At 41.3% G+C, this 25423-nt stretch overlaps 1 protein-coding gene across 1 annotated transcript in view; it reads left to right on the top strand.

The window, feature by feature from the left end:
* Window positions 1-4290: 4290 nt before the first annotated feature.
* Window positions 4291-25423, top strand: part of NETO2 (neuropilin and tolloid like 2) — a 28883-nt gene continuing 7750 nt past the window's right edge. Inside the window, exons 1-7 of the mRNA XM_027732817.2 lie at window positions 4291-4371; window positions 16251-16307; window positions 17068-17208; window positions 19086-19334; window positions 21240-21284; window positions 21374-21501; window positions 25069-25297. Of these exons, the coding sequence (XP_027588618.1) occupies window positions 4338-4371; window positions 16251-16307; window positions 17068-17208; window positions 19086-19334; window positions 21240-21284; window positions 21374-21501; window positions 25069-25297 (883 nt within the window). The 5' untranslated portion in view covers window positions 4291-4337. The remainder of the gene's footprint in view (window positions 4372-16250; window positions 16308-17067; window positions 17209-19085; window positions 19335-21239; window positions 21285-21373; window positions 21502-25068; window positions 25298-25423) is intronic.

Raw genomic sequence — 25423 nt, 5'->3', positions numbered from 1 at the left:
TCAGTTTTGAAGGTATTAATAACCAAAAGAATAATTTTTAAAAATTCAGAAAATAAAATGATGCTTTAAATAATCTCATACTTTGTAAATAAATAGTAGGGATGGGCAAATGTTTTCATCAAAGAAGTATGTTAAGAAATCAAGAGCAATAGAGATCTTAAATCTGACACATTGCTATGCTGCTTTAGTAACTCCCTGTTATCCATTCTGGGTTTTTTTTCCATTTTGGTGACAGGATCTATTTGCTGAGGCACTGTAATATCAGACTCACTGTCACTTTGAAAATAATCAGCCACACAGCATTATTTTTATAATTAATTCCTGACTTCAGTGAAAAATGTGATCACACCTATGATACAATCCATAACAATTATAATCTTATTTTGAAATTAATTAATTTTCCGATTCAAGCCAACCAAGTTTGTGGGTATATACCAACAGTCAGATCTGATTATATTGCCTAGCAGAGAACTGCCCAGTAAGCTTTCTGAGGACTATCAGTATTCTTCATGTCTATTCCAAAGTTTGCAGTGTTTGTAACTCAGTAGTAAGCAACAAAGCCAACTGTACATATTTATGTATCATTACATATTATGTTGCCACACCAAGAGCCACTTGCACCTTCTATAATTTTCTAAGTAGAAATTGTATACAAATAAGATTCATCAACTGCACCTAAATCCTACTAACAAAACTAAGTACCAGAACAGTTCAAACATAACTCCTAACTTTCTTTCATAATTATTCACTATTGCAACCTCTTTTAAAAACCATAGCTGCTGGTCTAAGGCTATTTGTGATGTATGATCTGCTACTCAAGAGCAAAAAATACATTAGGTAATATTAAAATTAAAACTTCTCACCAAACAGCAGAACTGTTGGGAGGAGGCAAACCCAGTTCTAACAATAGAAATGTAAGGCTTTAATTGCAGCAGAGCACCTGTTGTACCTGACTCCTTGTGAACTGCTCCTGCAGGTGTTTACCTACATGGAAATGAGCAGTTCCATTGCCTTCCCTCAACTACTCCCATTCAAAGATAATCATGATGACTCGGTAGAGCATCAGAACAATACACAGCTGGCTGTTCAAAAGCTGTGTTCAACCTTTCATAACTCCCAAACCCAAGTTTACTACCATGACACAGCATTTTCCTCTCTGGAAACCTGCACTCTGCAGGCTCAGAAAATGGGAACTGAAAGCTTCTTCAGACCTGTCACTAGTTCACTATGAAGTACTTTAAAGCAGCACCTATAGCAAGAAGTCCAGGAAGACAAAGCAACAGGGATGTCCCCAGGAGAAACGTCTCTGAAAGTAGCAGTAAATGATGGCAGAATATGCCCCAAATCTACAAATTGATGCTACTACCTGCATCTCCCACTCTGACAGCTTGACACAGCCCTGGGAAAAGAACGGGATGGAAAAGCTGCTCACTTCCCCCAGTGTGTAATAGCTCTGTTCAGCCTTCTAATGGACAAACTAGAAGTTCAGCTCTTCAGTTAAATTGACTGTAGCAGATTGAGTCTTTGCAATTACTACCAAAACTTGTACTGAGCACAAAGTATTGTAAGGATTTTCTCCTGTTCCTTTGGTGTGAGACAATTGACCACAAATAGTCTTCCTGGTTGCAAATTCAGCCTGAAATCTGAGAAGCAGGCCAGTTCTCTCATTTCTCATATCATCACAAGTAATAAAAATATCCAAGTCAAATTTTGCCATCAGCTATACTGCGTGTTCCAAAAAATAAAAAAAAGGCAAGCAACCCCCTGTTTCCTAACAATCTGCACAACGGCAGTCAGATTTTAATTATGTACTTGCAGAGAGGATAAAAAATTGTGGATGATGCACAGATACAGTAGTCTGATATTTTCTTGAATCACTACAGTAAACATTTTTGTTAGTAAAGAAAATAATGCAAAGTAGATACACCTAATGAAGACTTCTCTTTGTATAGGAGTTTTCACGACAGAACTTAACATTTCATCACACCACTATAAATACATGGTTAAGAGGTGAACACGGAGAAATCGCTTTACCCACTGCTGGAATGCAGCGGGTATTCAACATTTCATGGAAAAACTCCAATTTGAGGAGGACCGTACCATCTCTATTTGAAATTGAAAGGACAATTCAAGTAAGTAGAATAATATAATTATGTAACTTGGGATTTTGCCAGACCATCAAGCTTAATACTTCATGAAGCTTCTTAGAACACTGAAATGGATCTTTAATAACCAGAAAAGCTCAGGACCTTTACCGTAAGGTCTCGCCGGGGGTCCGGTGTGATGCTGGGCAGGGGCGCTCGCAGGCAGGAGTTGTTCCTCCCGCACCGCAGCCCCGCACCGCGTTCCTCCAACTGCTCCTCGCTCCCTCCTCGATTAACTCGCCCTAACTGACAATCACACTGACTTGAAGAGCCTGAAATATTTAACAGATAAGCTGAAGCAAAAGAATGACCTTTTCTAACAGGATATGCTGACCTTTGAGCGTTGTAGAAAGCATTTAACATTCAAACACATAGCATCAAACCACAAGGAAACCAGAGCTTCACCTCGCACAATCATGTTCGACACTGTAGTGAGCTGCCCTACTCCTTAAGCAGACGTGATCGCTAGTTGCAATTATGCACATGATTTACAGTTTGCAAAATATGTTGGGTCTATCGAGTTGTTTCCAAATCGCTTCCACACGGTGCTTGCGCGCGTGGGGCACCTGCAGGTTCAGATCTGCATCACTGTGCAGGACCGCGATGGGGAGAAGGGAAGACCTGACTTTGGACCTCCTCCGTGCTGGGAGCGCGGCCGGAGCAGCTCCCGGGCTCGGGACACCCGCACGGCAGCTCCTGCAGGGGCCGGGCCGGGCCGAGAGCTCCCGCACCGCTCCTGCCCCCTGAGCAAACCTTTAACACGCTCCGTGCACATCCCCTCGCTTCAATACTTCTGGAGCTTGAGCGAAAGCTCTCAGCTTTGCCTAATCGGCAATTCTAGGGAGGAGACATCCTGTAGGAAATACATAGTGATACTTCAACCCGTGCTGCCTATGGGAGATTTGAAAACATCTCTAAGGGACTAACATGTGTTGCTATAATTTTACACGTTGCCTATGGGCACTACAGCCTTTCGCGGCCACGCTCTCGGCTGTCGCCCTCACACTCCTCCATCGCCAGCTCGGGGAGCCCCCGCGGCGGGATCTGCGGCCCGAGACTTCTCCCTCCCTGCCCGGCGCCCTGGGGTTCCAGTCATCCCTTCCCTCGACACCGCCACCTGCCTCCACCCCGGGCCCTCTTCTTAAGTAACGTGTCCCTTCACAAGCTAACCCGATATGATGGATAACCAGAGGGACGGCAGCCAGCAGGCTAAGTGCGCCTTTTTATTAACTTCTTGTAAAGTAATAGCTCCATTTTAGCTGTCACTCCTGTCAAACAACAGCCGCACAACAGCGTGTGATGGGCTCTTCCCGGAGCCCGAGCCGCAGGCAGCGCACAGCACACTGCGGCCAGGCAGGCACCGGGCACGCCGCACTGCCGGGGCCGTGCGGGCTCCCTGCCACGAGCGAGGGGCGAGGGGAGGGACGGAAAACGAGGGGAAGAACCGGGTCCCTTTTACCCCACCGGGACCCCACTCAGATCCCAAACAAAGGCCGGCAGCCGGGATTCAGGCTCGCCCGAGCCACCGTGTCCTGGAGAGGGGCCGCACGGCTCGCCCCCTCCGCCCTGCCGGTTCTGCGGGCGGCCAGCACCGCAAAAACGGGAAAATCCCGGCGGACGGCGGGCAGGAGGGGCCTGGGGCGTGAGGCTCGGCGGGGAACCGGGGCGGGGGGACCGAGGTGGGACCAGCCCCGGCTCCCCGTGGGGACGGGGCGAGCACGGGTCCTGCCCCAGCGCCTCGTCCGCTGCCGCCCCCACCTCGGTGCCCGGCCGAGCGGGAGGAGCCCCGCGGCCCCGGCGGCTGCGGCTGCTTGCGGGGCTCCGCGGGGGGCGGGCACATGCGTACAAGCGGCTCATCCAGGCAAACACCCCTCACATCTTAAATGAGCTTCATTTGCCGGCAGCCGCTCCAGTCGGGCTGGGAGCTGCCGGGCTGCGCTCGCAGCGCCTGGCGGGGAGCCCCCCGGGGCGGGCCCGCCCCGACGGAGACCCCCGCGCCCCGCTCTCGATGGGACTGAGCGCGGCGGCGGCTCCGCGCTCGGGCGGCGCGGGCGGAGCGCGCCCCGCGGGGGCGCCGGGCATGGCCGCGGGCGGGCGGGGGCCGAGCGGGAGCCGCGGGCACAGCGCCCTCGCGGGGGGCCCCGCCGCGGCCATGGAGCGCCGCTGATCGCCGCCGATCGCCGCCGGGAGACAATGGCCCTGCACAAACTCTGCTCCGTGCTCGAAGGTAGGAGCCGCGGGCGGCGTGGCGCCCTCCGCGGGAGCAGCTGCTGGGAGCGGGAGCCGCGGTACCCCCGGAGCCGCCCGCCCCCTCGGCTGCCCCGCGCTGCCCCCGCCGAGCGCCGGCGGAAACTTTGGAGCGAGGGCTTGGGGGCTGCGCCGGGGCGGCCGCCCCGCTGCTGCTCCTGCCGGGGCTGCTCCGCCCGAGCAGCTGCCCGAGCCCCGCACCGCGTCCCTGCGGGGCGGCCGCGGGTCTCGGCCCCGTGTTGGTGCGGGGCGGCCCCGGTCCCGCTCCCCCTCTGCCCCAGCGCTGCGGCGGTTCGGGGTTCGGCGCTGGGGCGGGCGCTGCCGGGAGCCCATCGCGGGTTGGGCCGGGGCCCCGCTCCCATCCCAGGCTGCTCCGGCCCCGCTGGGGACACCTCGGTACCTCTGGGGGGGGGGGTCCCAGCCTGCAGGAACGTGGGTCAAAGGGGCAGCGACCCTGCCCCAGTGCCTCGTATATTACCCAGACGCACCAACAGCATCCTGCGTTCCGGTCTGTTCACTGTAAAAATACTCTTTCTGCTTTCGGAACTCTCCTAACGAGCTGCCCAGCAGTGATCAGCTTATCACACTTGTTATCGGGAGCAAGATCTGTTTTCAGCAAGGTTTTCACAAAATCAGTCGCCACCTGAGTCACAGGCTGCTGCCTGACCGGTATTGACCTGTGCTTTTCTTCTTGAAGCTTTTAAATCTTGTTTCTAACTTCTTTCGGTTCAGAGGTAAACAACTGAGGAAGGCTCCTCATCCGAGCATTTCTTTTGTCTGTGCTGTTATTTATACAGCTCGACAATGGGCGAGGGCTTTCTGTTAGAAAATAAAGCTGGATGTGGCAGTTAACGTTGTGCCTCAAGGGGTTATTTCTAGCATTCTGTATCTACTTGAGCAGTAGCAGACTTGATAGTGATGCAAGTCTATTTTTTGTTAAGATTATTATTATTAAATTATTCTGTTAGGAAATTTTGGCGCGACCGTTTGCATTATTGAAGCCAACAAGGCATTACTGCAGGGTGGAGAACTGTTTTGATTATGGATTGATGTCTTCCCACGGTATGAAAGTTGTAAAGAAGTCTGTTTCAAATCCAGAATGTTTTCATGGCCCAGAAAATCCCATGTTCCTGAACTGAAGGATGTATGTCTTTAGGTTTAAATAAATATTTTTCATTTATTAGCATAATAACTGAGAGACAGAAGTTACTTGCTCTCAATAAATGTCTGGCTCTCTATATAGGTGTTAACCATCCCCTGAGTTTAGACAACATAGGAACATAGGGCTTATATGGGGAAGACAAGGCATTTTGATGTTTTTTACTACTGCCTCTTTTAAGTAACATATTTAAATAGTCTAAACCACTATATGACATATCTACTGCTTAAATACTTTCTAGATATGCAGATTTAATCACATTTCAGAAACTTGTGTTTGCCACAAATTTGACTGTTCAGGTTTTCTCCTGAACAGACCTATATATTTTATTTTTTATAATCACACTAGTGTCCAGGTAAAAAGTCCCCCTGCAGGAAGTTTTTTGTGTTATTCATAATCTATAAATTGCACAAAGCCATTAGTCAATAAGCTGTTAGTATTCTAAATGCATCCCTTGCTATGACTACAGAAACAACCTATCATTACTTAGCATCATGCACTGCCTTTTATCTCTGCTTCACTAAAAGTCGTCACATATTCCGATTATTACACCTCGTCAGAAACAAAAAAATGTATTCCTGTAGACAGACATACAGATTTAATCCCAAAAGGAGACTGTTGGGAATAGAATTCAAAGTAACCCTCCTTATATCACAAGTTGCATCTTAAATTTTGCGTGGAAGCTCTACCTACAGTGGCAGTAATTTTTAATTTTCTTTCTGCATACAAATAGCTTTGTGTGCAGAACTGGGGGAGTTCTGCTACACCACGTACAAAGTACCATGAGCTCAATACATCATGAAAAGTCACATTTCAGTAATACTTAGAAACAGTTTAGTCATCTGTTCTTAGTATGGAATGCATATCTACGCTTGTGTCATCCACAGAGGTTATATTTTGTGACTGTATAACCTCAGGGCAGAAAAGAGCCCGTCATACTTCATGGCAACTCAAATTTCTCATATTAAGCTTGTTCAAAACTACTCTTATGTTCTTCCTCAGCTATCAATAATAAGGGCTGATTTAAATGAACATCTCAATGTCAGTCTTCCTATCTCTGTCCATAGTATTCAGCAAAACTTTTAAAAGTCATATCCTGAATCCCATCATCTTACATGGATTATTTGCTCTCACCCAGATCTCCCAGGCAGTAGTGCTGAGTGGCAGCGATGGTGGAGCACAGCAGCTCTGAGGTTGCAGTGGCTGCAGGTTTTGCTAAGTGGAGCCCAGCCAGTGCCCACCTGCTTTCTCAGTGGTGTCTGTAACCTCCTGGAGGCCAAGGAGCTTTGCTGCATTTGGGTTGTTGAAAGACAAAGCCTTTTCCTCCTGTCTTCAGTTCTCATTGAGATTTTAAACACATTAGAGTTGTTCCCTGAGCCCTGGAAAATTCACCTGCTCTACAGTAATAAACCACTATAACCCTCTACTTTGTAAGAGAGAAAAGTAGCTGCTTTCTTGATAAAGCTGTGTTCCTGTTACGCTTTTGAAGTAAATATACCCACCTTGGATTTCCTCAAATCTGGTATTCCTCTAAAATGTGTTTGCTAAGCACTTGTTCCCATTCTTCAAATATGCTCCCTCTTGCATTTCCTTATGCTGTTATCTGGTTAAAAACCCCTAAAAACCATAAGCTAAATCCTTACTGTACATTAGTTTTGGACTATTTCAGCTAATACAGTTGAATTAATTTAAAAAGCTAAAAAAAGGAAAATATTCTCTCTAAAAAGAGAATTCTGTAGTTTCTGACCCAATAATTCAACAAGCAGCCAGGGCTAGAACAAATTATTGCTACTTCTGGAAAGTCAGCATTTGCAAACTTCCAATGGGCTACAGAATTATTTCCAACTTTTGCCAGGTTGCAAGGATGTGGACTACTATTATTAACCTCCTGCCATTCTGCTCAGCCTCCTCATTTGCATTTTGGCGTGATTTTAACAGTTAATTTCTCACAAACAAGTAGTGTTAAGAAGTAATGCTTTCTTCCACACAACAGCTAGAAATTATGGCCACCTCTTTCCAAAATCAAAATGATGACCCAAAAAGCTAAAACAAGCAGAGAAAAAAAAAATTAAAAATCTGTTAATAATTTCACAATTTGTTCATTGAAACCAAAGGCAAAGTACTGACTGAAGAGGCTGAAGTGACCCTAATGAGGGCAGTATCAAGTGCAAGTCAGAATTTCATTTTTTACGTTATAAACAGTATCTACTTGCAGCCTTTTCTGCTGCACTGGGAGAAAAGTGAAGCACCAAACTGCTGGCACTGGTAAGGAGTTAAGTGGAAGTAAGTAAAGTTTAACTGTGGAATAGGATTCAAAAAGGAGAGTATTTGGTGGTGTGTATTATGTGTTGCTCCTAATACACGTACAAACTTAATATCCAAAATGCACCACTCAGCAGCATGACTTCAAAAACATTAACTCCCTAGTTTTCCTAAGAGATAGTTGACCATGACTGCTAAAATTGTACAGAACAAGTTGGTTATAATTACATTGATATTAGTAGAAAGTTTCAGTGTATAAATCAGGTATATGGCTGTAGCTGGAGTACAGAATAACATGGGATTGAAGCTAAAGGAGCTGCTGAATTATGTATCCCTAGGTAATGAAAAAGTTAAGATCTCCAGTGTCTTCCCTAAGGTTTAATTCACAGGGAGAGATTAGACAGAAAAATTACCCCCAAAGTGAAACATTATAAGCTATTCATCTTTTATGAACCTGTCAGAATGTCACAGTGTAATTCATTGCAGGAATGAAGAGAGCTGATAATTGCACATACTCTTGTACACAGAGTTTACATACAAAACAAATCCATCACTTGATGTATAACCCATCTGGACTGAAATAAAATTTTAATTATGATGTCTTGGATTCAAGTTGGGGTTCTAGTGCTGCAAGGAAGCTTGCTGCCTTTGTGCCTTGTATACTCCAATTTGTTAGTTTAAATAATGAAGCACTTACAGTCTAGGACAACTTAAACAGCTTGCTACCTTTAAATAGCTTGCTCCCTCTCAATATATGACTGGCAACTGCCACCTCCAATACTGCAAGAGATGGGGGTTGGGGAGTGTAAATTTTTCCACAAAAAACCAGCAGGTAACTTTTAATGAAAAAAATCCACATTTCTTTTAGCTTATCTTTGTGCTTCACTCCATTTTCTGTTATCACAAACCCCACTATGCAGCAGAAAAGGACGGCCAATATGTTAACAAACCTCCAAAACCTCCTTCTTTAGCATACAGTAAAATTGGTGAACACAGAGAAGCCTCTTTTTAAGGGACTGAGAGTGAGGAGGTAGAAAAAAAATTAATTATACCGTGTACATAAATTGTTGCCAGACATGACAGCAGACAGCAGAACTTTTAATATTAATTTCATAATAGACATTCCTGAGAAGATTTCCTCTGAAAAATACACTATATTGATAATAAAGAAGATGAAGAAGTCTGGTACAGTCTGATGAGTTTTTAAGTCCAGAGTATCACTATCCAAGTGCTCTAGGAGTAAGTTGTCTCTTGGAAAGGTGTGTTCAGAATAGTCATGTACAGCAGGATCAGTTCTGTCAGCTACAGGGAAATCATCTGAACTTGAAGTCAGTGTATATATTTTAATAAGGTTTTTTAAACCCCTCATCAGCATGGTTTGCACATGCAGCCTTCTCATCAGTCTCTTGCTGCACACATCTTGGAGATGAAAAAAAAAAGATCTTCCATATAAAAAGGAAAGCTTCTATTTTAAAAATGAAAGCTATCATTCTTCTGGCAGAAGTTTTGCTGGCAGACAGACCCAGGGATGGATTATAACTAACAGGATGTGGAGCAACTGGTAAAATGAAGCAGCCCACAGCTGCTTATACATTTCTAATGGAGGACAGGATCAGAAATGTTAAATGTTTTGAGCTAACCTAGAGGGGACTGTCACAGATCCATCCAAGCATGAATTGTTCTGGAGATGATTTTTATCAAAGGGATGTGGGAGAACTGCAGTTACTTCCTGAATCAGTTAACCTGGTTTCTCTGCAGAGATACAGAGTCCCAATTTGTTTCTCTGGCAATCTTAAAGAGAGGAATCCCTACTGGAAACAGCTGGAGTGAGATGAAACTGTTATAACTGAGAATAGACCTGAGTGCATTCAGATATCCTGCTGGCAGCTAATGGCTAACAAGATTTGGATCTTAGAAGGCGCTGGAGTCACTGTTAATAGCTGGTGAAGCCCACTCCTGCTATCCAGCTTTTGTGAGGAGGATTAAAAACAGGTTGGCAGCTCCGCTCGCATGCTCTGGGTAAGATTTAAACCCAGCTAAAATATGTCTTGCTGGATGCATACCTTCATCTCTGCTGCTTTATTCTGTGGCAATCCTGCAGTATATTCCAATATGAGGAAATCACTGGAGCTGTTAATAGGATAAGTTGTAGGCAGCCACCTTAACTGCTCTTTGATACTCATTTTACCAATCTGCAAATGTCCTGTTGAGACCACAATAGATTAGGGAATATATTCAGACTATGAACTGTAATTGGATTCAAAAATTCCTGTGTTTTCATCCTCAGCAATAGAATTGTTTGCCTAAAAAAAGAAGCAGCAACAGATGCAATCCACTATTCCTTTTGTCAATTAACAAACATCACCAAGTGCTAGGAAGAGAGAGAAAAATCTCATTCCTTGGAATTTACAGTTCATGTTTCTGAGCTAAAAATGGCTTGAATCCGAAATGCAGTTAATAAGCTTTTTAAAAGAAAAGGAGATGACCATCCACACAGAATTATGTAGGATCCAAAGTGTCTGGACACTTTCCTGTCTGTCCAAATTGCACAAATTCTTTACAAGACCACCCAGCAGTCAATCACTTTGAATTTCTGCAGCAACTCATCCTTGATCAGAGTTCTTAAAAGCAACCAAACCATGAGTAATTTGTGTTGTACATGTAATCTGGGCCAGATAATAAGATAGGATATGATATCACAAATGTCCCCAACACATTAATAGCTAATGTTAATGTTTAGACACATGTGAATTGAAACAAGGATATAAAAGCTGGAATGCTGTGATGAGCAGTTACTGAAAATAACTCTAATTTTAGCACATGGGGCAAATTAGGAGCTAGGTTTGAGAACAGTACACAGAAAAGGATTCATTCCCATAAGGCAAAACACAGTGTATATAATTAAGATCAGCATTTGTTACTCTAGGCTGTATCTGCCAGAAAGAAGCAGAGGCATCCTGGCAGGGTTTTCCAACATGCATGACCTGTGTGTTGCCAATTACCATCTATATGTATACAAGGTGCTGCCTAATCCAGGGAGTACAGCAGAGGGATACAAGGAATCCTGCTTAAAGCAAGGTCTGTCATCTTTATCCCTGGGATTCTGACTACCACTGCACTAAGAATGTGTAATACTCCAAACGATTAAGTCTTTATTTGAAAAATTGGTGGAATTTTTCCCTCTGTTTCTCAGTTGTGCCTGACTGCTCCCCAGTTTGATGTTCAGCTTGCCCTGCATGCATAGATCCCCCATTGTCATCACTGAAGACAGACACTGCTCTCAGAGCCACACAGCAAATGTAGTCTGTTTTCTGTGTGTGTGAAGATCCCTAGAGCATGCAGAAAGAGAGAGGAAAGACATATCAGAGGGAGCTCAGAGCACTACTGTATCCCATGAAATCTGAGAAATGCATCTTGCCAGAAAGTACAAGCATATGTCAGATTTACAGCCTAAAGCACTTCTTTTTTAAGCAACACACTGATTTCTCAATATTGAGTTGAGGACCCGTTTACTATAAAACTAACTATATTATTCTCATTTTTAAAGAGAAATAGAAGCCACACATATACGAACCTCTCTGTATATACTTCAATACAAAAATTGACTTTTTTTTCAGCTTAGATTTATTTCAGAAAATTTTAAGAAATGCCAACAAAATCTTGAGTCCTGCAAACATTGCATGGTTTATTACAGCAGTTCAGGAGCTTCGTTTATATTATTCCATAAGCCTACTTCAACAACAGAATAGTAAGAACTTGCAATGTATGGTTAGTGTCTTCACTCTTCAGAATTTATACAGCTGTCTGCAGGCTATGTGATCTAAAATATTTCATGCAAAGAAGTGAAGAAAATGAAAAATCCATTCTTGTAAAAGCAGAGACAGAAGCTTACTGCTTTTTCTTTATTCCTAGTTCATGTTCACACAGGTAAAAACTGTGAGAGCTTTAAATGGTAGTACAAAAGTATGCACCAGAATTCATGAAATACAAGCTTGTAGCAAATACCAGATTCGTGAATAAAAGAAGCCCCTTTTAATCTGTCTGCCTCAATGTGTGTGCTGCTGTTGGCTGCATGATGGCCTCTTCTACAGGGTACATATCATGAAGTAGAAGCTCAGTATAAGGTGCAGAAGCACTAACCTTTATAATATTTACCAATGAAGTATCTTAAGTTCATAAGATCAGCCTCCAATATCTGTGTCCTTTAGAAAATTCTCACCACACTCCTCCATTAGAAACAGCACAATCAGACCTCCCCTTCCATCCCTTTGGTAATCAATGCAGTCATGCAGTGCTGCACTCTGTGTGCTGTTGTTTACATTGCCAAGGCATGTTCAAGTGGCATTTTGACTCACTAGTTGTGGTTCCTGTGCCATAATACACTGTGGAGTTAAGTCTAGACCTGTCTTTCATCTGCACTGAAGAATAGTCATGTCAGTGAGAGATGTAGGAGACTTTAAAAGGGGAAAAAAGGAGCAGAGGAATACTCTGTCCCATTGTAAGTTCATGTCCATTATAACTGTTTGAATTTCAGTTTATCAGAAATTATAAGATCATTCTTCATCCTTCTGGACGTGCTACAAGACTCTTAGTGAGTAGTTCAGTCTCTCATGTCTGTTCTAATTGTTGTGTCTGTGTCCCTGCGTGCAGTACCAGGACACTGGTTCAGCACTGGCTCTCCACTGCACCATCCTACAGGATTTGTCTCTTCCCTAGACATCTTCCTTCTTACAGACTTGTATTGTCCAAATTAGCCTTTGGGACTCAAAATTATTTTTCCAGGAAGTGGTATGGATTTAGGACACCAAATGATTGCTTTGTTGTTTTTAAAATGCTCACAAAAATGGGTTAATGGAAACAGTCTGAAAGGTCTAAAAATATCTGACTGATTTTCCCCCCCCTTCTTTCTTTTCCTTTCATCCTGAATATTGATAGGCCTTGTTTTCAGCCCCCAGACTCCTGTTTGCTATCCCACATTATGTGGGATGTAAATGCACACAGTTTAAGGCAATACCACCTCAGGCATCCCTGCCCAGTACTCTCTGGAAGAAGGTAAGTCCTCTGCACCTCTTTTGGAGCAATGTCACAGAGATAAGGACAGCACACATCCAGACTATTAGTCAGAGACACCTCCTTCCTTTGTCATACTGTCACCCAGGATAAAAGTAATGGCAAAGGAAGACCCTGAAACCTTTGCTACGTGGACTGCTCTGAATATATCTTCAGGGTTTGTTGAGAGCATGAGAAGGATGGGCATTGCCAGGGAAGGGTAAGAAAGAGGTGGAAGAGATTAAGACTGCAGAGGGCAGGGAACAAAGAGAAGGTGGCCCATACTTACTATTTCCACTCATCCATACAACATGACAAAAGGAAGACATTAAGGCAAATATTCAGCCCATTTATCTTCTGCAGTTGCCTGCATATCCATGCGGTTCTGCAAGGAATATGCACTGTTGTTTGCACTTACACACACATACACAGCTCTGGACTATTTATAGAAATGGCACAGGCTTTAGAGAAAGCCATCCAGATTTTCTGAAGTCATTTTAGGGGGCTTGTTTCTTTATCCACATCAGCAAGAAGGGAAATCAATGGTTAGTGTAGCTGAACATCTATTCTTACATTGTTGCTATCAGTACAATCACACAAATAAACAGATGCACACTGATATTTGTTTTTTTAAAAAGTATACAGTAACAGTGGTAGCCATAGTAAAGAGCTGTACTAAATAAAAAACAAACTCCCAAATTTTTCAGTTGCTTGAAAGTGACTGCATTCATTTTGTTAGTCAGAAAAGTATTTATTTCACTCATAATTCTGTGTTTGGTTGCTCTAAGAAAAAAAGTCCGAGCTCATTTCACACTTTGAGGAGTGGCACAGCAAGTTCTACAGAGCTTGCTAGGTCCTTGCAAAACAAGGGTGGGCACAGCACATCTTCAGGAAAGGTGAATTCAATAGAACATACTGACACATGATTTACACAGGATTGTGGAAACTGCATTTACTTTAAAAGCTAACTTTGAATTGTTGCTCCACAACCAGTGTAGAAAAACCCAGAGAAAACAGACTGATAACTTTATAACCACTATCAAGATTCTCTCTTTTAGGGCCAAGTACAAATGCAGGAGCACAAATGCGTTGTCAGTTCATGCATTTAAACTTGGACCTCTGCACAGTTTAAACAGAGAAGCTGCAAAAATAAAGTGCAAATAATTGTGAAATAGTAGCACCTTTATGAGAAATATTAAAAACTAAAAATAGCTGAAAACTAACGTCGGTCATATTAATAAAGATGAGATATTTGTTTATTTGCTTTTAAGACTAGTGAACACTCCTAACCTGAAGACCAGTAATGGGGTGCTAGATGCTTTCACCTGAAGGAGGGTGAGTCAGCAATGGTCAGTGACAGATACTTTGTACTGGGATAATAACAGTGAAAAAGCATATTTTTCAGTGTGTTAATACTGGTGAAAATGCAGAATTATTGCAAAGATTGAAATTGAAAAACTACTTAAGTCTTCACCTACTATCTCATAATCCACCCCTAAAAATCAAATAAGCTTCTAGGAACGTAACACCTGTTGCAAGACCCATATGGTATTTTAGAAAACACCCACAGTTATGAACTTGACTTACATGGGAAAAGCAGTTGTTGGTGAGGAAAGTCTCAGAATGAAATACAGCCTGTTTCAGTATGGGCAGAGAGAAGAAAGGGCAGCAGAGACATACATAATAAAACACAAATGCTATATGGACACTTTCAGGAGCAGACTTTGATTCCTTTTATCTTTTCCCAAGATAATATATCCATGCCAACATTATGGGAGCCTGTAGACGAGTTGGGTCAAGATCATCGTAGTTCACAGTCAGTACATGCTCACTCTGGAACTCTCCGAAGGGCTCAAAGTCTTACAGCAACACAAGGAAAATCACAGATGGAGAAAATGCCTTTTCAACATGAGCTACTAAAATACCTGAGCAACCAGATGGGAAAACTGAGAAAATAAAATTAACTTCTTGAGTGTGACAATAAAATTCCTGCTGAAATCTCTTTTCTTTTGCTGCAGTGGTAAGACCTGTCTGACAGCTAGATTAAGAACATGGGAATGGCCATAACAGGTCAAATCAAGGTCCATCTAGCCTGGTATCTTCTTTCACAGAGATGCAAAAGCAGAAAGAGTATAAAAATAGAGCAAATTATATTTGCCCCAAATACTAACCCAGTCTTCCAACAACTTATGGCTTAAGGGGTTTCTGAAATAAAATTTATTTCAGGGATGAGTTACAAAGTGCGTGCATTAAAAAAGGAGAAGAAAAAAAAAGAAAAAAGAAATCTTTGTTTAATTTGAACATGCTACCTGCTAACTTGGTCTGATAGCTTCAGGTTGCTGTACTGGAAAAGTAATAGTTGCTCTCTGTTCAGAATTTAAATGATACTTGTGATTTTATTACTTGGATCCTATCTCCCCTCAGCCAGCTTCTGTCCAGGGCAGAGTCCAGGCCTGCTTAACTAGTTCTGTAAGAGATGTGTCAGAATTGCAGAGATACTCAAGATGGAAGCAAATGAAAGATTTGAAGAGTGGCATATTAATATACTCCATTTCATTCCCCTTCCCCCTCGCGGTAATCCCTAACAATTTGATATGGCAAAGCATTTTAGGAAAATCTGGACATTAAGCCTGCTTTAAAATTGCTGATGGATAGTGGAATCTGGGATCTTTAATATGTGCTGTTCATAGTGATGCTGCTTGGGTGCAGGGAAAACGTAAATGGAAGGAAAAGCCCAGAGGGAAGAAGGGAGAGGAAGGGAGGGAGGGAAGGAAAGGAGGGAGAGAGGGGAAGGAAGGAAGGAAGGAGATCACTATAACTTGTATCTGCCCATTTTCGACTACCACATCATCTGCAGAAATCCCTGGTGTTGTGGCAGCATCACAACAGCCAGTCCTGCAAGCACAATTCAGTAGTGCTCCTGAAATCCATGTAGGGATAAGACCATGCAGGGAATCCTGTGGTCCAGATTAATTTCTTGGAAACTGGAGAAGTCTTTTTGCACACATTAGGCAAATAGAGTTTTAGGATAAATATGATGCATTATAGCAGTGAAACATCTTGTTTCAGGATATAAAAGTTTTATAGAAAATAGATACCATGTAATTTTAGAAAATGCTTGTAAATTAGTAGATACTCTAGAAAATACTCTTAAAGTCCCCCCAGACAATTAATTGCTATTCTAATATACACTTTCATAAAGAACCTGGAAGAAGAACCAACAGTGCCTGTAGACTACACTGGTTTCCTAAAATTGAAATTACATGGTTTTGTGTGTTCTCAGTTGTTTTGGTCAGTAATGCTTGGATTTGCATGAATCAGGGCTGCAGAGAATGGTCTATAATTTTGATGAATTACTGATGTTTTTCCTGTCCAATTTCTCTCGTCAGTGTTGCTGGTAACAATCCTTGTAGTGGAAGGGATTGCCGTTGCACAGAAGACACAAGGTACAATTTTAGTTTGATGATCTTCTGTCAAAAAATGTAACAGTATTGTAATTTTTAATTGAGCAATATAAATGAAAGTACTTGTGTTCAGGTATTAATAGCTCTTGGATTACCAATATGAATTCTAGTATTTTCCATTTTCCCCCATTTGCTGCATTTTCTTCTGAATGAACAAAGCAATCCAGTCACAAAGAACTTGAAAGTTCACTTACCTAGTTAAAGTTCTATGGTTTTAGGTGATAGAGGTGGGAAAGAAACCACCATGGGAATTCATGTTTTCTGTATCTGACAACAAGCTTTTCAAATAGTCCACCCCCAAACATTTTTGAAGACTGCTGAGTGGGGAAGGCATTGATTTCACAAACCTTATTTTCTCGTATGTGAGATTAACCCACACTTAAAAGAGGAGAAGAATTCCTTGAACTGACACCTACAGAATTTCCTTGGAAAATTTCTGCAGGAGAGAGAGTTTTCACCCCCATAAATCAAGAAGCTGCCAAGATACCAGTGGAAGGTGATGTAATTTACTGGAGGCTGCTAAGACCTGTATCAGCATTGGGTGTCCTCTCAAAGGTCTGCAAATTAAAACTGCCCAGATATAGTTAGATATTAACAGGCACCTTAGAAGAGGGTTTTCAACCAAAATAAATTACTGTCCTCTTTTATAGGCTGGGTGTCACGCCAGTGTTTTACTTTTGCAATATCAAACCTGCATGCTTGCAGAAGAAATTTGTTTTATCACTTTTTTTTTTCGCTTAAGGTGGGCAAAATATTGGAGTGAATCGCATTCCCCCCACCCAGTGCAACAACTGGGTACGGACGAGCAATGGAGGACATTTTGCTTCACCAAACTACCCAAACATGTACCCCCCAAATCAGGAGTGCATCTATATCTTAGAAGGTACATGCTGTATTTCTGTTTTGTTATGCTGTAATCTTACTGTTAAATGGATAATCTTGAACTGTTAGGGCTGTGTCATTTTACAATGCTGTGAAGTATTGCGTAGCCATACTGGTAATATAATAAATTCTGCATAAATTTACTTGAACAAGAACCTAAATTTGCTCTCTGAAGTAATAATAACAAATTAATAAGAAATGCAAACATTAAAAAATTAGCTGTAGGGAATAAGACATACCCTCACAGCCAGAAAAAGCAGCATCAGATCTACTGTAATCTATGAAGACACAAAACTATTAAGATAAAAATTGTAGCTTGTTATCTTAATATCACTGATAATAAACAGCAAAAGAGGAAGACAATTTTCAGACCATACTGTGTTAGAAAATCGTTATGCTGTCCTTCATTAATAAAAAAGATACATCTGACTGCCATAACACTGTACTAAAAATACAGAGATTTGTTAGCACTGCCGAAGGCACTATTAAAATAATGTGATGAGGACAAAAAATGTCATTAACTTGAATAAAGCCACATTCCAATGAGAATATCTTGGATAAAGGCTGCAAAACTTGAGACACTCTAATTATTTTTCCTCTTATTAGAATACACCCACAAAACCCACTGAAGTCAGCTAAAAATATTAGTCAGCTTAATCATCTGATTCATATCAATTAATTGAAATATTTCAAGTAATAGGTTTCAGTGAGTTTTTATTTGTACAGTATAGTGGTGGTTCACAGACACCCTCCTCTTTGCATGTACACATGCACAGTTTAAGTGTTGAGTCTTGCCTGACCGTGAGGGCACCAGAGAACACACCCAGCCTGTCCAGCTTCAGGGGTCAGACAAGGCAGTTGACATGGGCACAGAGTCAGCTCCCAAGCCTCTCCTCACAGTCCCGACACAGAAACATTGTGGGTACCTGAGTGAGGCCAAGGCCCTCTAGAATTTCTAGCCAAGATCTGTTGCTTCCTGCAGCCCCCTGCCAGTGTGCACAACCAGCTACAACTGTGTGTAACTCACGTATAAAGAAGGCGTAAGGTCTGAACGGAGCGTTAGAGACACGTGAGTAAATCCTTTTTGCATTCAGAGAAAGCAGCCAGCGTGGGATTCCTTAATGCTGGCACTCCAGATACCAGAGAGTATCTGGAAGTTCACATAGCTCAAGAGGTGCCAAGAGCAAGGAACACTAAAGTTATTCACACAGTATAAAGCCGTGGATGTGAAAGTCCAGTCTCAAAGCAGTCATAGCTGCATCTCATCAGGATTTAGGGGTCTGATCCAGATCCTGATATTAGGCTGCCACTGATTCAAACTTGCCAACATCTTTAGCCACCTGCACATTAATAACATATTTGAAGCTTTTACACTTCTCTGAATAATCTAATAAAAGTTGTCTTCTGCCAATGGATCCGCAAATTTGGACTTTAAGAAATATACCAGTGAGTAGTTCTTCATATCTTCCTCTTTTCCATTTTTTTCTGCATACCTCACTGTTTTGTCCTATATTGTGTATTTTGCTTTCGCATAACACTGGTTTTAATTTATATCTTAACACTAAACCTTGTTTGAATACCTCTGCATATATATTAATATGTTACATGTGCTGCATTAAATTTTTCAACAATGAAGATCGGCCAGCAAAAAAACCCTGTAAAACTCTATGCAAAAGTATCTTTTACAAAATAATTTTTAAAATTTTTATTACGGTGTATCTGAGATTTTGTAGCAGACTGCCAGATATATTTTGAGAAGTTTCCACTCTCTTTTTTTTATCTTGCTGTTTTGGAGGCCTGTCTCTTCATTATTTCACGTCTTAATGTTTTTTTATCTAGACCTTCATTTAATCTTTTGCTCGATTTTTTTATGTCTAGCTGCTCCACGACAAAGAATTGAGTTGACCTTTGATGAACCTTATTACATAGAACCCTCATTTGAATGTCGGTTTGATCATCTGGAGGTTCGAGATGGACCTTTTGGTTTCTCCCCTCTCATCAATCGTTACTGTGGTTTGAAAAGTCCTGCGCTAATTAGATCAACAGGGAGATTTATGTGGATCAAGTTTACGTCTGATGAGGAGCTGGAAGGAAAGGGATTTCAAGCAAAGTACTCGTTTATACCAGGTAAAGATGTCTAAAATCCTGAGTTAATGAACTCTGTGGGTGTGTTTGAGCTCTCAGTCTAGAGCTGCATTTCATCGTTAATGCTTATGGTGTCACACAGTGACAATGTGATAGTCACACTCTCAGTCCCACTTGGGATACTTGACTAAAGCCACTTTGGAAAGTTGACTGAAGGAAATTACAGGTCTGTAGTTTGCTGGTGAAGAGGACAGTTGATCTTGTTCATGCTGAAGTCTTCAGCAGCATCCCTCTTTGTTCCTCTACCTCGTACCAGTTTCACCAGTGGTAGTAATGGAAGGAGCCTCTCTGCACACCAACAGCTGCATTTTCAACAGCCTGTCCTCCAGGAGTATGAGACACTGACAAAAACACCCAAAGCAAATCTATAATAGCACTCCAGCCAGGTGCAAAACATTTTAAATCTCCATTCTGAAAAGCCAGAGGACGTTTCTATACAGTCCAAGCATCAGCTCTCAGTAGAACGACATGCCCTCAATCCACAGGCTCAGACAACAGAGCTGCTCTTTGCTCACAGTACTGTGTAGTTTACAGGGATGAAGGAGAGGATAATGTGCTGCCAGTGCCTTTAGACAAACAAAAAGTACATCTGCTCTGTGGGGCCACTTAAAACTGGCAGGGCATTATTCTTACATGAAAATCTGACCTGATGTCCTTGTGCAATGCTTGACTACTGTACTTCATGGATACTACATGTGTGGTTATCAGCATTTTATTGTCCTTTGGGACGAAAGGTAATATAAACGTGTCAGTTCTATTCCTTTTACAAATGTATGCACAGGCATAACTTAATGTCACCTTTACCCAACTGGTCTTTACCCCTACAGCAGATGAATACACTATCTATGATTATATATTACTGCTTAGGGATTTAGACTTGAAAACTTCAGATAAACATGGTGGCCAGTCCACTGGGAATAACATGCTAAAATGTTTCCATAGGGACAGTACTTAGGCATTTCGCTAAGTCCATTTCCAAAGGCATTTCATAAACATCACTAAATTAGCATAGTTCCAGGCTGGAACTTCAAATATACATTTAAACATGTCTGTGCTGATTTGTGAGGAAACACTAACCTGATCACTGAAGTGGAAGCCTTGGGTATCCCAGCCCATTACAGACTCATTTTTAGGCAAGTTGTAGTCTCAGTAGATCAAGTACCACCAGTTAATCATTATGAAAAAGTATATTCTTATTTTACTAGTATTGTGCAGACAATGTACTACTACAGGTTTACTACAGATGTGTACACTACCTACACGTCACTTTAGGAGAAAGGAGATGGAGGAGGAATCAAGGTGAAATTCTGCCTTCAGAAATGAGGTCTCGAACTGCACTACCTGGCCTAGTAGAAGAGATAAAGGTACCCAGGGAAAAAGTATCTTCAGGATTGAACTGTCCTTCTTCACATTCTTTATTAACAGCAGTTACCAATTTCAAAGTGTTGATATATTCTGCTAAACTTGGCTTAAATTTTTCAAAACTAGACAGACAGCAGTCTGATAAAATAAATCTAGATAATCTTTCTGCACACAGAAAGATCCCTTATACTCTTGTGGAGCTCCAGCAATTTCAGTGAAAACTGGAATAGTTAAATTCAGAACATAATGTAGGAACAAAATACTGAATTGTCATTTTTAGTGTTATGCTAGAAATGTGAGCTGCCAGCATAGAATTGCCTTATTCTGATAAGGTCAATAGTTGTGGAATAATGTTCTCATCTAAAAAAACTTTGCCTCTTTCCCCTCCAATTGATTCAGTAAACTTTCTGGTAATTTTTATTGTGACATACTAAAAAATGGACATAATCTGCAGATAATACTAAACCTTGAAGTGATTCTCGAGCACTGATAGTCCTTGTGATTCATAACTTCTTTCTTTTGCAGATCCTGACTTCACTTACCTAGGAGGCATTTTAAATCCCATCCCAGGTCTAGTATTACAGTAACAATTTCTTTATACATGAAATTTTAAATTAATATCATACTGCATTTGACAGCAAGGTATATCTTCTCCCTAGACTGCCAATTTGAGCTCTCAGGAGCTGATGGAATAGTACGTTCCAGTCAAGTAGAACAAGAAGGAAAAACAAAGCCAGGACAAGCAGTTGACTGTATATGGACAATTAAGGCTACTCCAAATGCTAAGGTGGGTTTTGTTCACATAATTCAGTATATAATGTGTTTCCATGACATTCATAACAGGGAATGGTCACTAGCTGTGATTTGCATAATGTCTTACTTTCACTGAAATGAGTTATGTATCAGTGGTTTAGGAAATCCAGATTGCTAATTGTTTCTGAAATCAAACTTACACAAGTCCACAGAGCTGTCTTCCTATTATTTGAAACTTCAAATACCAAATAACTGTGAAAACTGTTTAAGCAACAATTTTCAAGGGCATTTGACTTGAACTCTGGTTTTATTGGAAGACTGCAGACAAAAATGCTGGCTAACACCTTTGATAATTTCCAGTAAATCTCACTGCCATGGTTTAGCATTTTACCTCCAGTGGTTCTGTTGGAGAATTTGGTTCTGTTCAAAGTCAACATAACACGTGCCTGCTTCTCCCATCTCATTCACAATCCAGCACCTTAAAACCCACTTTCATCAGCAGTCTGAGCTAAAAGGAAAGGCTCAGCTTTCACCTGGAAACAGCTGAGAAATTATCGCTCTTCTGACTTAGCTAGAGGATCACAATCTCTTAAAGTGCCTCAATAAAATTTGCTGGACCCTTTCTGCCCAAGCCCTAAAGGGGCATTATCAGCTCCTGGAGCCAGAAATCAGCATTAGTTACTCAGGTATTTATGATTGTGCTGCAGAACTAGAGACTGCTTACAAAAACATCACTGTCTTATGCTCATTAAAAAACTCGAGATTTGTTGTTAGGCAGAGAGAAGGATAAAATCCTATTCACAATTCCAAAATACAGTAACTACAGCCTGTTTAAAAAACCCAACAGCTACATGTTTCAGAATCATGTATTTGTTAATTATGAGTTGCACAGAAGAGTACATATTTTTATTTTTTATAGCATATATATCTTTAATTTTACTTCTGCTTGCATGTACATAAAAGTTAAAAAATATTTCTAAGCAGTAGCTGCCAAGATGACAAACCTCTCTGCCTTCTTACACACTCCTTATAGTTAACTAACCAGCCCTATTAACCAAATTCCAAGTGCATTCTAAAACAGCAACCTAAAAGATGATAACAAGAGGACAAGACAATAAAGAAAGTCCATTAATATATTTGAGCCTTTGAGGAAATGACTCAACTCCCAAGAGCCCTATCCTAGTCTAAGTAATAGCAGTTCTACCAGAAACAATAATAAAACCATTTTCTCTCTACATTGCCACTTGAGTGCACCAGGTCTTATGCTTAAGCATTTTAATAAATTATTGAATGCTGCAAGAAGGCAGAGTTATAGTTCGGTGAGTCCTGAGATTAGATCATCATCCTAAATTATTGATTTAAAACATTACAGAAAAATAATTCTTAGTATTCTGACAGTGGTTTCTCAAGTCAATTCTGGTATAATTATGGTGATAAAATCCATTAGATCTGATATGGTTCTCTCTTGAGAAAAATAACCATAGACATTTTTAATTTCCTCAATCTGATTTTGTAATAGAAATAAACTTTTAAAACTGACACAACTACAGCAATTAAAGTACCTTTAAAATCTGCATAACAGAGAAGCATCTGTCATATATGTAATAAATTGCCTCTAGATTTCAGAAAATTACAAGGATAATCAATATAATCTAAGAGTAAGGACCTTTTATATTTGCCTAATGCTAACCCAGATGATCTTGGGAAGAGGTGAGGGCTTTTAATGGAATTATTCCTTTTTTCATACAAATAATAGCTCTACTACACATGTGCTAAATTATTTTTAGTTTTCATTGTAATTTTGTAGCAGATATATAAAGTCAATCATTAAGAGAAAATACCATCTCTCAGTCCAAATACTAGCACTTACAGCTCACACCCACGTTTGTGAGATAAGACATCAATGGAAGACAGGCTCTCAGTGTAGCTGAGAATTTCCAGCAGTAAATCTAACAGAAACAGCAGGGGGGGGGGAAAGAAAACAGAAAAAAAAGGATATACTGAAAATCACAAAACAGTGAGGTGAAGCATGAGATGATATGGCACAGGCTGCACCTTTGGACAGAAGGTGCAAGGGAAGGCAGTGCTGGCAACCTGCCTCTGGAAGCACTGGGAAGGAAAAGCCAGGGGGTACAAATGTCACCTGTCTTTCCCCGTGCTCTTTTATCATGTTTTCAGGAAAGCCTGTTAGGTGTATGGGGGGATGTGGTGTGTGTCTTTTTTCCCCACACACTGAGGTGGTTAATTTTATTTTAGTGAATTCTTTATAATTCAGTTTTGAAAGGCTTTGGCACTCGCTGGGATTAAAAGCAAGATACGGCAAAAGGGCAGAAAACCAGGTAAATAGAGCAGATGCAGGTGTGGGATTCATCCACTCTGACTTCCTCATTCACAACCTAAACAGGACTTGGAGATTCTTCTTATTGGGCAGAGATGCATAAAAACCCACACTGTGCAAAAAAACTCCTTTAGCATCCATAGCACGGGCCAGAGAGGTGATCAGAGACAGTCCTCAGAACACACACAGGCTGGAGCCAGGCTGAGCTGAGCACACAGGGAAGAGCTCATGGATACAGGAGGAGCAGCTCTTCTCTCACAGAGCAGGAGACCTCAGCCTCCACCTGGACAGACTTCTTCTCTCAAAACAAGGGCTATCTGACAAATTTTTAAAGTTGAAAATGGCCTTTGCAGCATGCATAGATGACATAGTTTCATATCTCATAAACTTTCAGTAGAATTCTGAGAATTCCAATACAACCATTTAAGAGATTAAAAAGCCCTTACGATGTGTTCATGTCATTCTAACTAAATTACTATCTTGCACGAGATTCCTGCTCCAGCAAAATAAATTGTTTCCTTACTCTTTAAGTACCATCTCAATCTTCTAATTTCCTTGCTGCACATGTTCAAACACATATGCTGCCTTTTCTTGGATTAGATTTCTGCTTTTTGAAGAATTAAGATTAGCTTAAATTTATTACCTCTTCCTACATAGCCAGCTTATTTTTTTCTCTCAATTCCATTTTTATTCAAATTACTCCTGACTTCATGGTTTGTGTCTTCCATAACACTGCTATGGTTCAGTAATTAGCTTTCATTCTGAAGCAATAAATTTTAATTTCCTTATTTTACTTCAGAGCTTTTCTGACTAGACTCCTTCCCTTATATTTTAACATTATTTTTATGAATTAAAAAGAGAACAGTCAAAATACCATTAAAATTATTTCAGCACATTTATGCATTCCTTGTATCTCTTCTAGAGTAATAGACTTCCCATTTAGCAGAGCTGCTTGGGGGTTTCTTCAGCAAGTGTGCTGCTTTGTACTTTTTTTTCCAAAGGGACCAGAAATATATCAAAGTAAATTGTTAAATAAGGACTGTTTTGGGGAGTGGGAAGAAGTGAAACAGACACCCAAGACAAAATTTCAGGTAATACTCCACGTGGACATTTAATGAGAAAATGTAAGTTTAAAAGTGTTGTGAATTGGGAGTTACCCATATTTGTAAGGGAACAATGCATCTTATTCAATATTTGCTAAGAAAGAAAACTGTCTTCTCTGTGTTACTTTCCCCGGAGACATTAATTTCTCTTCTCTAACAGATCTACATGCGGTTCCTCGACTATCAGATGGAGCATTCAAATGAATGCAAGAGAAACTTTGTGGCTGTGTATGACGGGAGCAGCTCCATTGAAAACCTGAAGGCCAAGTTCTGCAGCACCGTGGCCAACGATGTGATGCTGCAGACGGGGACAGGGGTGGTGAGGATGTGGGCAGACGAAGGCAGCAGACTGAGCAGGTTCAGGATGCTGTTCACTTCATTTGTGGACCGTAAGTAGATTTTAAAGTGCCTGTTCTGCTATCAGGACACTTCAAGTGATTTAGGGAAAGCATCAGCTGTGTATTACTCAGCAGGAATACATGAAAAAGGTTGTTTCTGTTTCTTTCACATACTAG

The sequence above is a fragment of the Pipra filicauda genome, unplaced genomic scaffold, assembly GCF_003945595.2.
Source record: "Pipra filicauda isolate LSUMZ 115617 unplaced genomic scaffold, ASM394559v2 scaffold46_size3722508_pilon, whole genome shotgun sequence".
Classification (NCBI taxonomy): Eukaryota; Metazoa; Chordata; class Aves; order Passeriformes; family Pipridae; genus Pipra; species Pipra filicauda.
The sequence above is the reverse complement of the archived record's forward strand: the minus strand, read 5'-3'. Positions and strand labels throughout refer to the sequence as shown.